Raw genomic sequence first — 14,136 nt, 5'->3', positions numbered from 1 at the left:
CCGCCTAATGCGCTGTCTGAGGCATTGACGAATACGTTTAGACGGCTTCTGGAAACCACGTAGTCTTCCGAGATTCTTGGTCTTAGGGCCAGGCAGGGAGGCATTAAGTAGGGACTAGTGGAGAGCGACTTTGGGCAGGGAATGATCGTGTCTGGAAAGGTCAGTGGTTAGAGCACAAGGCTATCGTATGGAAGGTTGCGGTCCAAATCTCACTGGTAGCAGTGGGATTTGTATCGTGATTAGACGTCGGATACCAGTCGACTCAGCTGTGAATGAGCACCTGAGTCAAATCAGGATAATAATCTCGGGCGAGCGCAATGCTGACCACATTGCCTCCTATAGGGTACTGTAATCCTGTACATAGTGTCCCATTACGGTCTTGAATAAAAGTGCTCTAACACACTTCAAGGCCCTGATCTAATTGGATTGTTGCGCCAACGATTATTATTATTATAAATGACGGTAGTAGTTTACCAGTGGAAAGCTCGCGATTGCTCGTTCCTTATCTGGGTTGTACGCCAACAAGGGTGATGGAATGACCTAAAAATTGCACCTGCTGCTGGAGAAATCTGCATTTTTGAACGTTATTAAGTAGGCCATTATCATGGAGGCGTTGAAAAATTCACTGGAGATGTGCCAAATGCTCGGACTCGGTAGAAGGGGCAACCAACATGTCATCCTAGTAAACGAAATAGAAGTCCAAGTTAGTACAGAGTGGATGAACCCAAAGGCAAAAAGATGTGCAAATTGCTGTCTTTGGAATATCTTGGGGAGCTACATTGGTATTCGATGGTAAGCACTGGCGAGATCCAGCATCGAGAAAACCCGAGAATTTACCGTGTCCGGATAGCTGAGTGGTTAGAGCACAAGGCTTCATACGGAAGGTTGCGGTAAAATCTCACTGCGCCTTCCATTATTATTATTATTAATGCGCAAAGGTCCGGAATAATTTGAGCATTCAGATGTCTGTAATCTCTAAAAGGTGAATGGCAACACCATTAGACTTGGGGACCAGATAGAGTGGAGTTGATCGACAGGTATTAGACGCACAGGCCCCGCTTAAGTAACTCTTTCTATCCAACAGCGAGCTTCTGGGGTGGTTAAGGGAGGAACGGTTCGACAACGTCTTCCAAAATGATGACAACCTAAGAGAGATTATAAGGTCTAGCAAGGACCAATGCTACACATCCATCAGTACGCCATAGCCACACAGGAAGTCTGCGCCTAATGTGGGGATGCTGAGATGCTGATGTCAGCCAAAATGAAGCCCCACGTAAGTTTGCAATATGCGTGGAATTCGCTGCCGCTAATTAGTGGTTGGGTCTGGAGACGGAGAGGACCGAGACTTCTGGATCTCTATCTACCAGACGTCTCATATAGTTCTAAATATGCTTTAGATCTTCATCGCTAAACTGAACTCACGTTCTTTCGTCTCTATGAGTTTATAGGCACTTTCGACTAAAGAAGACACGTAAAATGGATCTGCTATGATTGAGCCATCTTTGTCCGCATTTCGTCTCGTCGGCATTCTGGAACATTCTTATAAGCGACTTGTTTATAGCTAGAAAACCAAAACGACCATATTTTCCTAGAATTCCGAAAAACATTTATCATTTTCATATAATCTTATTCCAAGGACCAGTTGTCTGTTCTCTTCCTCCTCGAATAATTGCTTGCTGTTCAAACTTTTTCCCGGGGACTTTAGAAATATGAGAAATATGAAGGCTTTCATACGGGTCTAGTTTTCTTGTATCGTTTATTTTTTTATGATTTCGGCAATATCCAATATCAAATGCTGCTTTCATTCTGCTGTGTGTTTGGCTACCTCCAATGCCCCTTACTCTGCTGCGATTGCTTCTCGATATACTAATATATCATCATCAACGGCGCAACAACCGGTATCCGGTCTAGGCCTGCCTTAATAAGAAACTCCAGACATCCCGGTTTTGCGCCGAGGTCCACCAATTCGATATCCCTAAAAGCTGTCTGGCGTCCTGACCTACGCCATCGCTCCATCTCAGGCAGGGCCTCATCTTCTTTTTCTACCATAGATATTGCCCTTATAGACTTTCCGGGTGGGATCATCCTCATCCATACGGATTAAGTGACCCGCCCACCGTAACCTATTGAGCAGGATTTTATCCACAACCGCACGGTCATGGTATCGCTCATAGATCGTCCATTCTCATGTAGGGGGCCAAAAATTCTACGGAGGATCCTTGTCTCGAACACGGCCGAGAGTTCGCAATTTTTCTTGCTAAGAACCCAAGTTTCCGAGGACTGGCAAGATCATAGTCTTGTACAGTAAGAGTTTTGACCCTATGGTGAGACGTTTCGAGCGGAACAGTCTTTGTAAGCTGAAATAGGCTCTGTTGGCTGACAACAACCGTGTACGGATTTCATCATCGTAGCTGTTATCGGTTGTGATTTTCGACCCTAGATAAAAGAAATTGTCAACGGTCTCAAAGTTGTATTCTCCTATCCTTATTCTTCTTCGTGTTTGACCAGTGCGGTTTGATGTTGTTGGTTGATTCGTCTTCGGTGCTGACGTTGCCACCATATATTTTGTCTTGCCTTCATTGATGTGCAGCTCAAGATCTCACGCCGCCTGCTCGATCTGGATGAAGGCAGTTTGTACGTCTCGAGTGGTTCTTCCCATGATGTCGATACCGTCAGCATAGGCCAGTAGTTGGGTGGACTTAAAGAGGTTCGTACCTCTTGCATTTACCTCAGCATCACGGATCACTTTCTCGAGGGCCAGGTTAAAGAGGACGCATGATAGCGCATCCCCTTTTCGTAGACCGTTGTTGATGTCGAATGGTCTTGAGAGTGGTCCTGCTGCTTTTATCTGGCCTCGCACATTGGTCAGAGTCAGCCTAGTCAGTCTTATTAATTTCGTCGGGATACCGAATTCTCTCATGGCCGTGTACACTTTTACCCTGGCTATGCTATCATAGGCTATCATAGGCTGTTGTCCATATTCCAACAGTTTTTCCATCGCTTGCCGCACAGAGAAAATCTGATCTGTTGCTGATTTGCCTGGAGTGGAACCTCTTTGGTATGGGTCAATGATGTTCTGGGCGTATGGGGCTATCCGGCCTAGCAAGATAGAGGAGAATATCTTATAGATGGTACTCAGCAAGGTGATACCTCTATAATTACTGCACTGTGTGATATTTCCCTTTTTATGTATGAGACAGATAATGCCTCGTTGCCAATCGTCAGGCATTGATTCGCTGTAATTTAATTCATGGCGGAATCTCTTTCTAAAAATTGAAGCATCCAATGGCCTATTGGTAACGAGATAACTTTCCCTATGCCGGAACGATCAGTGTCATATGTACTACTCTCGTGCAACGCGAAAATCGTGTCCCCTTCAAAAGTTTTCCCCATCCTTCCCGAGATTTTTAAAGCTCGATTCCCCTTTCATATCCATACATATAGCATGGTGATCACTGTAGTGCCCATTAATATGCTAAGCGGCTTTCTTGGCTAACGTTGTGCTTCTACTAGTGCGCAAATTATAGTGGTCTGCATCCTACCGTACGTGTTTCGTCATTTTGACCGCCGAATTCTGAACTCCGATAAGGGTAAACTCCTTCTCCAATATTTCGCGAAATTCCTCCTTTATAATGAGCTTATCTATAATTATGTACCCTATAGTGATCTCATTTCTGCTAGAATTTTTGTCTGTCTCCAGCCATAAGGACTTTTCAATTCAACTCAAGGATTTATCCAAGGATACATCCTTGAATTTCTTGAGCTCCAACATAAATTCTTCCTTGAATCGTCTGAACCGGTTCCTTTGAGTTTCCTTTGCGATTAATTCCGCCAAAATGCCTGTCCGAACTCTACACATTGTTCCCGAACGATTCGAAAGGTTCTAATGTGGTCAGTACAGGATGATCAGGAGCTGAAATCTCCCGTTCTCGACTAGTCATAGCAGCTTTCTTTGATTTGTTACAGGATTATTGTAGCTATCATCTTGACGACATCATAGAGCTCGCAAATACCGCTCTTATTATTACACTCAAGCCGGGTGACCTTCTTCGGAATCCTAACGATCATTCCTTTCTTCCCCCTCCTGAAAAAAAATCTCGGATCCCCAGTATTGTCGAATTAGCGAAAACAGTAGTTGAGTGGTAGTGGAGAAACTCTAATCGCCCTAATCACTTGGGTCATCCGACAACGGAGGCGCGAGCCGAATTCTGTTTGGTAACTGATTGGTCGGAAGTTCGTCTGCGAATATCTATATATGGCCTCCTATAAAGCCTCACTATACAGATAAGTCTGTATACAGTATAATGACGTGCCCACGGTTCCTGTTGAAAATAATTGCAATCATTTTTCTGTAGGAGAGTCGACTTCAGTTACGATCCAACGGAACATCTTTTCGAATCCTGATGTTACTGAGAAGGAACTCCGGTGGACCTGGGGATATAATAACGATAAGCGGGCTCCAGGATGAGGAATTCCGAGTAAAGTCCTCAAGTTGGCTGCTGCATGTAAAACCTTACTGTCGTTTAGCGGACTTGCGAATGGCTTATCGAAGCGACAGTCTGGATTTCCGCGAGCCTGTTCTACGGTCGAGATTATAAAAATGGTCAATGATGTGGCTCGGGATTGGTGGATTGGGCAATGGAGCTAAAGCAGGGTAGGTTCAGCGCATCAGAAATATTGGCTGAGACAGTGTGTTACCATCCCAGGAAGGATCCCTTTGGATCTTCTAAGGAATGAGGAGCTTAATATCTACCAGAGGGAATCTGTCCCAAGTAACTATAGACCCCAAAAAACCACTAGGAAAGACTATTGAAGATAGAAGCAACGATAGGCTGATTCTGAAAAGGACCGCTGGATACATATACTGGTCTCATATATTTAGAGGTTAGTGGAGCGAAGACATGAATAATTGAATTGATACTTGCCGCAAGACCCGGTATTTATAGAAAGTATTTGCATCCCTTTGGATTGGACAACTCTTACGACTGTCCCGAATAAACCGCCAAACGCGAGGGTTCGAAGTATAGTATGTTCCATTATCCGATGTTCTTGGAGGAGAGGAGGAAGTGGAGTGATGCCTGTAAAACATCGGTCCCTTTAATCTCGTAGAAGAGATGCAAGGGTCTGAGGCGAATGGGATTGAAAGAAATTCGAACAACTAGAATGAGCCCGGAAAGCAGGTCGGATGCATGATTTGATTGTGCTCGTGTGGTACCATAAGGATATGTGTGAAGACTGGATATGGTTTCCACGGGAAGCAGAGATACTATGATAACTTGTCAGACGAAGAACCTAGGGTTTGTTCTCTGTTTGTTTCATCTCCAAATCCAGAGATAGCACGTGACATCATATGTCGGTTTGATAGTAGGTATTAGTTTCTCCGCAATGCCTCCCCTGCGTACAGTATTTAAGATAAACTCTGTTGACTGGGTCGGAAGCCCTATTGAAATTGATTTAGAGCAGGTGAAGTTGGGATCTAAACTCCGCATAGTGCTTGTATTGATTTAAATGCGATTGGCGATGATCTGAAGACCATCATGGGTGACCGGAAACAACCAAGTGGGGAGAGCTATCAAAAATCTAAAATGAAATCCTCAATCGATGTTTCTCCTGCCTCAGATGTACAGTGAAGTGCGGCCTTAGAAGTTCCCTACCTACCTTGGCATGCTCAGGCTGTTATATTGGAACATGCCCCTTTTTAAAGTGAGAGTTGCGAGCTACGATGTATCATATCATAAATTTGTAGAACGTGAAGTTCATAGAGCAGGAGAACACTATTCCAGTGGAGCGATACCTGTTCCAAGTGGAAGTATCAGCGCGGTCCACCCTGAGCGAGAATCTGGAATTGTGCTAGCACGCCCACTTGCTTTTTAGCCATTAGTCCTGATGGCTGATACTGGCAACATTATCGGTGCCGGGGTCAATTGAACTGGGAATGATCGAAATCTGCGTTGCAGGACCGCTTCAAGGATCAGGTTTTAGATTGCGATTTGCGGGACCAAATGTGGTACGATACTCAAGATTGTGGAACGTTTGGATCGTCCCATGTCGGAGCCGGACCTAGTTAAAATTCTCCGACCTGGGTTACTCCCTTCAGAGGACGATTTTACATTTCCCCTCGACTGTGTACCAGTTTTAGCAGTTGGTGCTATAGCGGAATAGGTAGAGGGAAGGTCGAAGAAATAAATCCCTTTCCCAGCTACGATAGGGGTCAGTGGCAATCGCAGGATCCCGTGGGGGAAGCTATCGCCGCGCAAGGTTGTTAAAGCTGTAAGGAAGTGAGGCATCGATTCGATGAGTGTCGAAGATCTTGGAAACGTTTCTGCTACGGTTGCGGGGAACACCAAGTAATACAATCTCAATGTGAGTCCTGTCAAAAACCACACGAGAATCCACCTCTGACACTGGAGCTGGCAACTTGGTAATCCGACGACTACCCTTTCCCCGTCACAGCATTCATCTAACACTGATCCTAAGCACTAAGATCCACTACCTTAATTCCCGGCTGACTTCTGAAATGGAATTGTTCTATAGTGCCCGCGGTTTTAAGTCATTAAAAGCCTCATAATGGTCCGAAGGATATTAATATGGAGAGTGCAGGAAAATTCAGAGCGGAAACTCGTCTGCTTTGGGTTAATCAAGATTTTAAGGTGTTCTTGGGCACTCCTTGTACATTCGAGGAACCTTTAGCCAAACAAGGAAACATCTTTCTTAAATTATACTCAAAGAAAGCTAGATTTGGATTGATTAACAAAGTGCTTTTGTGATGACCTTAGGGACTTTTCAAACTGCGTATCCAAATATTTACATCATCAGAGATGTTCCCTTCCTAACTACACCTCCATTTTGAGCGCTAAAATTTTCAATATGATTTCAGAATGAAACCTTTTTTCAAAGCTTATCATTCCCATTACAATCAAAAGATGCAATTGTATTTCTTGATGAATCTTTATATGTCCAACCATCACAGCCTAGACCGACCACTCATTTAAGTACATGTTTTGGTCACTGTCGTTTTACTAAAAAATCATTACAAATGACCTTCTTTACTTCCAATGCTAAAGTTGTCTAATGTATCTAAAAACTATCAAAATACCTAAAGGAAATGGATTACAGCCTATTAATTCTTTGCTACCATAGCGAAAGCAAAAACGCTCTTCAAGTGCACTTGAGCTTATTTCCGCCGAGGATGTTTCGTAACGTAATTCAGTCTTAAGATTCTCTTTCAAATGTTTAAATATTCACACGCCACATTCATCATAACAATTTTAAAAATTATCATTTTATTGTTTCACATGCCTAATTGTCGACATCTTATTTTTGTTGTTATTTCAGCTATCGGAGATAGTCAACAGTGTTTCACCGCAGGGCCAGCTTCCGTTGGGGATGGCTCTACTCAGTCGGAGTACCGGGATTGCTCAAACGCTCGTTCAAAATGGTGCTGCTGACGTGAACGCTTACGATGCTGAGGTATGTCCAAATCACTACAATTATAGCGAGCTGCACGCAATTGTGCCAATAAACTTTACGACTTTACGACAATTCAGATTGTGAAGTTGTGATTGGAATATTAAGATTCATATTAATCAAATTTGGACGGTCATTTCATACTTTTGGGATTTGATCTCCTCACACATGAGCCATAGACTTTCCGGTCCATAGCCTCTGTGGTTCGAAGCTTATGCTGGGGTTGATGAGCTCTAGTTGGGAGTGAATTCTGAACGTTGACTCGCGCGAGTTTACGCATTCATTAAACGATCGTTAGACGACATAGATAACCATTTTCACGGCTCTTTTCAGGGATGCACTTTACTCATAGATGCTGTGAAACGTGGCGATGGATTCTCCGCAAAGTTCCTCCTCGACAAAAACTGCAATGTCAATTTAACATCGAAGTAATGACCTCCAGCTACTCAACTAACTATAGCGTATTATATGTTCCGCTTAATCTTTTAGGTCAACCAAAGATACAGCTCTACACTTAGTGTGCGCTTCTTCCGAAAACTCTGTCGATCCTGAAACCTACCAAGAGATGCTTTCAGTAGGCAAGCAAATTCTTCAACTCAATGCCGATGTAAATGCTCAAAATGCCGAAGGATTTACCCCCTTACATGTGGCCATCATTTCCAAACACAAAGATATGATTGATCTACTTCTTGACTCTCCACAAATAGACTTAAACATTCGAACATCTGATGAAAAATGTGCCTTACAGCTTTCATTGACGCCACCCCAAACGGATGGGATACCTTTCGATTTAGCCCGAAAACTTCTCGAGAAAGGAGCCAGACCTAATCAATTGAATTCTAACACGCGAGATAATTTACTTGCGATTTTGGCTCTGGAAAAATTGGAGGATGCAGCAGTCTTTCTAGTAGACTATGCTGATTTGAACCATGTGAATGCCAAGGGTATAACGGTACTACATATTGCTAGTCAAATGGGGCTTGCAAAACTGGTTAGGAAGTTACTTGAAAAGGGTGCTTCATCGAACCTTCAATCCAGTGTAGCCGAACTGAAATCCGCTATACACTTTGCTATAGAAGGGAATCACCCGGATGTGTTGAAAGAGTTTGTCGCGTTCAAAAAAAGCGATGGGGATGGTGAGAAACCTGACTTCAATGTCAAAAATGCCGCTGGCGATTCGCCTCTTAGTTTGGCATTAGCTTTGAACAAAAACGACTTGGTGTCAATTTTGATTGAGGGTGGAGCCGATGTAAATGCACGCAATGGTCAAGATATGACCCTTTTGCATCAGGCAATACTTAATCAAGATGATGAAACGGCCGTTTTTCTACTAAATCAAGGAGCTGATATGAATGCTTTGACGGCTGATCAGGAATCGCCCTTGCAACTCGCTATTCATTGCCGACTTGCGAAAGTTGTGGACGCCCTTTGTACTCGTGGAGTGCCATTCAGTGCACCAGACAATAAAGGTGATCCACCACTCTGGACAGCTCTGGACTCTGATCAGGAAGATGTGGCCCAAGTGTTGGTAAGACATGGAGTAGACACAGACTGCTGGGGTCCAGGACCTGAAGGCTGCTTACAAACTCTATTGCATCGGGCGATAGATGAAAACAAAGAGAATATCGCGGTTTTCCTAATAAAGAGTGGTTGCGATTTGGATTCACCAAGACAACCTGGACCGAATGGTCAGGGTGCAGAAGAAGCCAAAGAAAAGGCATCTCCATTACATTTGTGTTGCCAATGGGGACTAATAAAGACATTACAGACACTAATCGATCACGGGGCAAACGTAAACTCTTTAGACTGTGACAACAAAACTCCGCTACATGTTGCCATTGACAACCAGCACAGTGAAATCATTGGCATTCTGCTATGTCACCCCAACATAGACTTAGAAACTCGCGATAAAGCTGGTAATACACCATTCGCAGCGGCACTCACAGTGCGAAACCATAAAGCAGCCCAAAATATTCTGGATCGATTACCGAACGCGGCCGAACAAATGGATCAGCGAGGACGAAATTTCCTGCACACAGCTATTATGAAAGACGATTTAGAAAGTGTGCTGTTCCTTCTAGCTATTCACGTTGATGTCAATTCGATCGTCCGAGATGTGAACCTAACCCCTCCCTTGCACTTAGCTGCGGCCTCTAAGAATGAAATGATCATTCGGAATCTAATACTTGCAGGAGCACGTATCAACGAAAGAGATGCCACTCAGAAGACGGCTTTGCATGTCGCTGCAGAACGTGGAAACCTACCCGCTGTGTCGGCACTCCTTCAAAATGGTGCCAATTTCGATGCTGTTGACAGCGAGGGAAACAACGCATTACATATAGCCGTCCGTGAGGGTCATTTACCAATTTGTCGGGAACTCTTAACAGAGTCTAGTATTAACGCTGAAACAGTAAATATAAAAGGACGTAATCCCATGCATGAGTTGTGTCGTAGCGGTAAGGACAATACAGCAGCGGCAATTTGTGAGCTGTTTCTAGAATGTATGCCAAAGTATCCAATCAATGAACCTGATATGGATGGAAATACGCCATTGCTCTTGGCGTTCATGCGTGGTCAGGCACCACTTTGTAAAGTGTTAGTCAAGAACGGAGCATGCCTAGGGGCAGAGAATAAAGACGGCGTTACTATATTTAACTTCAAACTAGCAACCGATCAATTATTGCACAAACTTCTAGACCAACTGCCGCAGGAGTCACCTTGGGCTACGTCTGATATGTGTCAGGAGTGCGGTACGAAATTCACTATAACAATGAGAAAACATCACTGGTAAGGACCTCTTTGTAGCTATGTTGACTTATTTGATTGTCTTTGACTCATTTCAGTCGTCATTGCGGTCGAATTTTGTGTTCGCGATGCTCGAACAACGACGTGCCGATCATTAAATTCGGAATTTATAAACCGGTACGAGTGTGCACGGTTTGTTTCGACGTGCTTCAGATTGGAAGCAGCTAAACCGTGTTATACTAAAGGAATCGCGTCCCTAACAAAGCTAGATCCTAACGTTGTTTTATTCAACTTGACGAACAAACTGCTCTTCGTTTTTACTACATTTGAAAGAAGATACAAAGTAACTGCAGTTGCAGACAAATAGTTGAAAGCTCTTTACGGTGATTACTTCGAGTATTGAAATATTGATGAGATTCCTTCATTCCTTCTACTCTTTTATTTACAAAAATGAAAATTAACTATTTTCGAATTCATATTTTTTGTAGTTATCGCTTACTATCGACGTGTTTTATTGAGATCGCATTAAAAATCGAGTTCAAGACTAAAGTAGAACACACAAGATACTTTGAGAACGTTTATAAGACGCAATTTAAGTTTAATGCATAATACTGTTAACGAAATTATAAAACCATTGCTGAAAATAAAAATGTTTAATATTTTATTTAGATAAGTTTTTCCTTATCTTCTTTAGAAACTTCTTTTATCTTTCATGTCTGTATTTCTGCAATCTGTCGTTTATATATTTTACAACTTCACTTGAAAATAAGTTTATTAAGTTTTATTAAAGACGCTATCACTTTAGATTAAAATGCTACTCTGCTTTTCCAAGGTCGCCAAAAACAAAGCTATGTAACTTCGTTATAACAGTGTAAATTTGTACAGATTAAAACTTATAGTGGAACTCGTTGCTCGGAAAATTTGGGGCTTCAACAGAAAAGCATTGAAGTGCTTTCTCGTTATAGACATCCACAGCCTGTGCTGTGTTCATTAAAATAGAGGTTAAGGTGTTTGTCCGGCGTCCTTCAACGACTTTTCGCACCTAGGGCACCTGAAGAAGTGCTATGGAGAAAAAAAATTGGGGCTCTGCGGAAACCCTGTTCACTTAAGGCCGAGCAGATGGACCGCATTGTAAGGGCACTATTCCCTGAGTAGCTCGTATGGGATGATGACGTTGGCGTGGAGAGCGCAGAGGACTGTCCACTTTTCTCTATAAAAGAGTTGGAACTGGCAGTTCTCTCTTTGAAAAGCAAGAAGGCGCCAGGGCCCGATATTATTCCAGCAAAGGTATACAAACTGGTATTCCGACCAGACCTACTGCTCGGCGCATTCAACGCTTGCCTGAAAGAGGGCACTTTCCCTGCTCGTTGGAAGGTGGCGAGGCTTGCGCTAATCCACAAAGGAAAGGTGTCCCCGAGTTGCCGTCTTCATACTGCCCACTATGTATGCTTAACACTGTTGGAAAAGTGCTCGAAAAGCTCATCAGAAGTAGACTTGCTGAAGCGATACGCGCTGCCGGAGATTTATTTCCTCGGCAGTTTCGTTTTAGAGCAGGGAGATCCACAGTTGATGCTGTTATACAAGTCGTGGATGCCGTTCGACGAGCGGAGGCACATAGCCGCCGAACTCGACGGGTGGTGCTTCTCGCCACGCTTGACGTCAGAAACGCCTTTAATTCCGTAAGATGGGAAGACATTATAGGCACACTAGACAGTACTTTCCGCGTGCCGAATTTTCTCTTACGGATATTGAAGGACTATCTGAGGAACCGCTCCCTGCTCTATGAAATACTGGAGGGTGAGAGGAGGATGGAGGTCACGTCGGGGGTAGCACAGGGATCCATCTTAGGGCCGGACCTCTGGAACGCTACCTATGATAGTCTGCTTAAACTCGACATGCCAGAAGAGTCGCGTCTGGTCGACTATGCAGATGATGTCGCGGCGCTTGTTGCTGGACGCACTGTCGAACAGACGCAAAGCAGACTCGGCAGATTGATGCGACGGGTAAGCCGATGGATGACTACTCATGGTTTCAACCTTGCACTGGAAAAAATCGAAGTAGTCATCCTGACTAAAATGAGAATTCCGACCCTACGTCCCATATCGTTCGGCGAGTCGATAATCGAGGCAAAACCAGCAGATGAGCTTTTTTGATCAAATAAAAACAGTAGCGAACAAGGCTGCGGCAGATACGGGGAGTTTTGCGGGTGGTGTCTGTGTACCGTACTGTCTCTGAACCGGCCATGATGGTGATCGCGGGAGTGATCCCCCTTGCCCTTCTTACTAAGGAGCGTCAAACCTTATACAAGCGCAAAGGGGATGAGCCAAGGAAGGTGGTTGCTCGTAAAGAACAGCAACGCACTCTAGACGAGTGGCAACTCAAATTACAAAGAACCGATCGAGTATTCTATTTCGGAACATCTATGTGCGAACCGTGTTTTGCAATTCGAACACATATATGTCTATATCTGCAAGCGTGTCGGTTGCAATCGAAATGGCGAATTGAGATGCGTACAAATATAATGGTCCACAATGCACTGGACTAATATCTTTTTAGAAACTCAAATAGTTATATGTATGTGAGTATTTCGTAAGTGGCAATTGTTTATATGCACCTACTATGTGAGTCAATTGTCCAACCGCCTGTTTGCTTCAGGCATAGACATCTGCCATCCTGTTGTCCGAAGCAGACTGTCTGATGTCTGAAACAGACTCAGCCACTTGTCTGATACAAAAGCAGACATTGCCTAAAACAGATATTTGTTTGTCTGATGTCTGATTCAGGCACAGATATTTACCTGACACAAGCACAAGAAGGATATGTTATGTCTTTGCTTTCAAGTGCTATCTCTTCCCAAACAATTCTTCAGACTTGAAAATATCTTTTGAGTTCATATGTATATACTTTTTTGTCTATACCTGCAACGCATTTTAATTTTCTTATTGGAGATTAAGTCTGACTCCATCGTACATACGTACAGCATGATCAGATGACTAAGGAACTAATACTCGCTATCCAGGTGAATAATAACATTTCAATACAAAAAAAAATCGTATTCGCACTTAGAAACATCAATCCAACAGAATTCGTATTCGTACTCGTCAATATGAATGCGTTTGCATTCACTTTCGGGCGTGAAAATACAGCCGTATTTGTATTCACTTGTGTAAGTACCGAGATATTCACTTTTTCGAATACGTATGCATTCGTATTCATAGAAAATCATCTTACGAATTTATTCGTATTTACAAATGCAAATATGCCCAACACTGGTGTACGGACCCCTCTTTTTCTTGGGCGAGTGCCTAAAAGGTTTTGGCTCATCGCAATACTTAGGCGATCTCATCAGATGCTGCCTCGCACTTCTAAATTCAAAACCCGACCAGGATATGAATTGTATTCGTCAAAACCGCCAGGTTTACACCGAGGGTGTAAGTTATTTCTCAAATTGTGTGCGGGCTCAGAACCACCAGAGGCCCCAGGTAGCGTCTGATGAGGTCACCTGTGATTGCTACGTGGATGTTCCTCTCCGCTTCTTCTTTTCGCTAGAAGAACCATCCAATTTGCTGAAGCACATTTCGAATGCCTTAAGCTAATCTCTATAGTCTTGAGCAGCATTGGTTTCAATAAGGAGACTTGGCATATTTACTGGATCGTTCTCCATAATCGATATCTCTTCTTCCAGAGCGTCAGCCTCTCAATTTCGATACTCTGGGTTGAAATCCCAGTCGTCATGGGTGTTTGGCTTGCTTTTGTAAGCTTATCACTTGCACGGCGTTATGTGTGGTGATAATGAAACTGAAGCACGCGAACAGAGAACACTAAGGCTAAGAAAAAGTCCAAAATTGACACGGGAATGACTAAAGTTCGCGTCAGTAAGGCTTTCATTGTTCAGCTGACATAACTCATTGGTCTATTAATAAA

At 43.4% G+C, this 14,136-nt stretch overlaps 1 protein-coding gene across 1 annotated transcript in view; it reads left to right on the top strand.

The window, feature by feature from the left end:
• LOC119658764 (rabankyrin-5) overlaps positions 1–10,885 on the top strand; it is a 135,147-nt gene extending 124,262 nt beyond the window's left edge. The window contains exons 3-6 of the mRNA XM_038066462.1: positions 7,336–7,470; positions 7,801–7,895; positions 7,957–10,254; positions 10,311–10,885. Coding sequence (XP_037922390.1) covers positions 7,336–7,470; positions 7,801–7,895; positions 7,957–10,254; positions 10,311–10,440 — 2,658 coding nt within the window. The 3' untranslated portion in view covers positions 10,441–10,885. The remainder of the gene's footprint in view (positions 1–7,335; positions 7,471–7,800; positions 7,896–7,956; positions 10,255–10,310) is intronic.
• Positions 10,886–14,136: the final 3,251 nt, after the last annotated feature.

This window comes from Hermetia illucens, chromosome 6, assembly GCF_905115235.1.
Source record: "Hermetia illucens chromosome 6, iHerIll2.2.curated.20191125, whole genome shotgun sequence".
Taxonomy (NCBI): Eukaryota; Metazoa; Arthropoda; class Insecta; order Diptera; family Stratiomyidae; genus Hermetia; species Hermetia illucens.
Note: the sequence above shows the minus strand (reverse complement) of the source record. Positions and strands in the feature narration are given on the sequence as shown.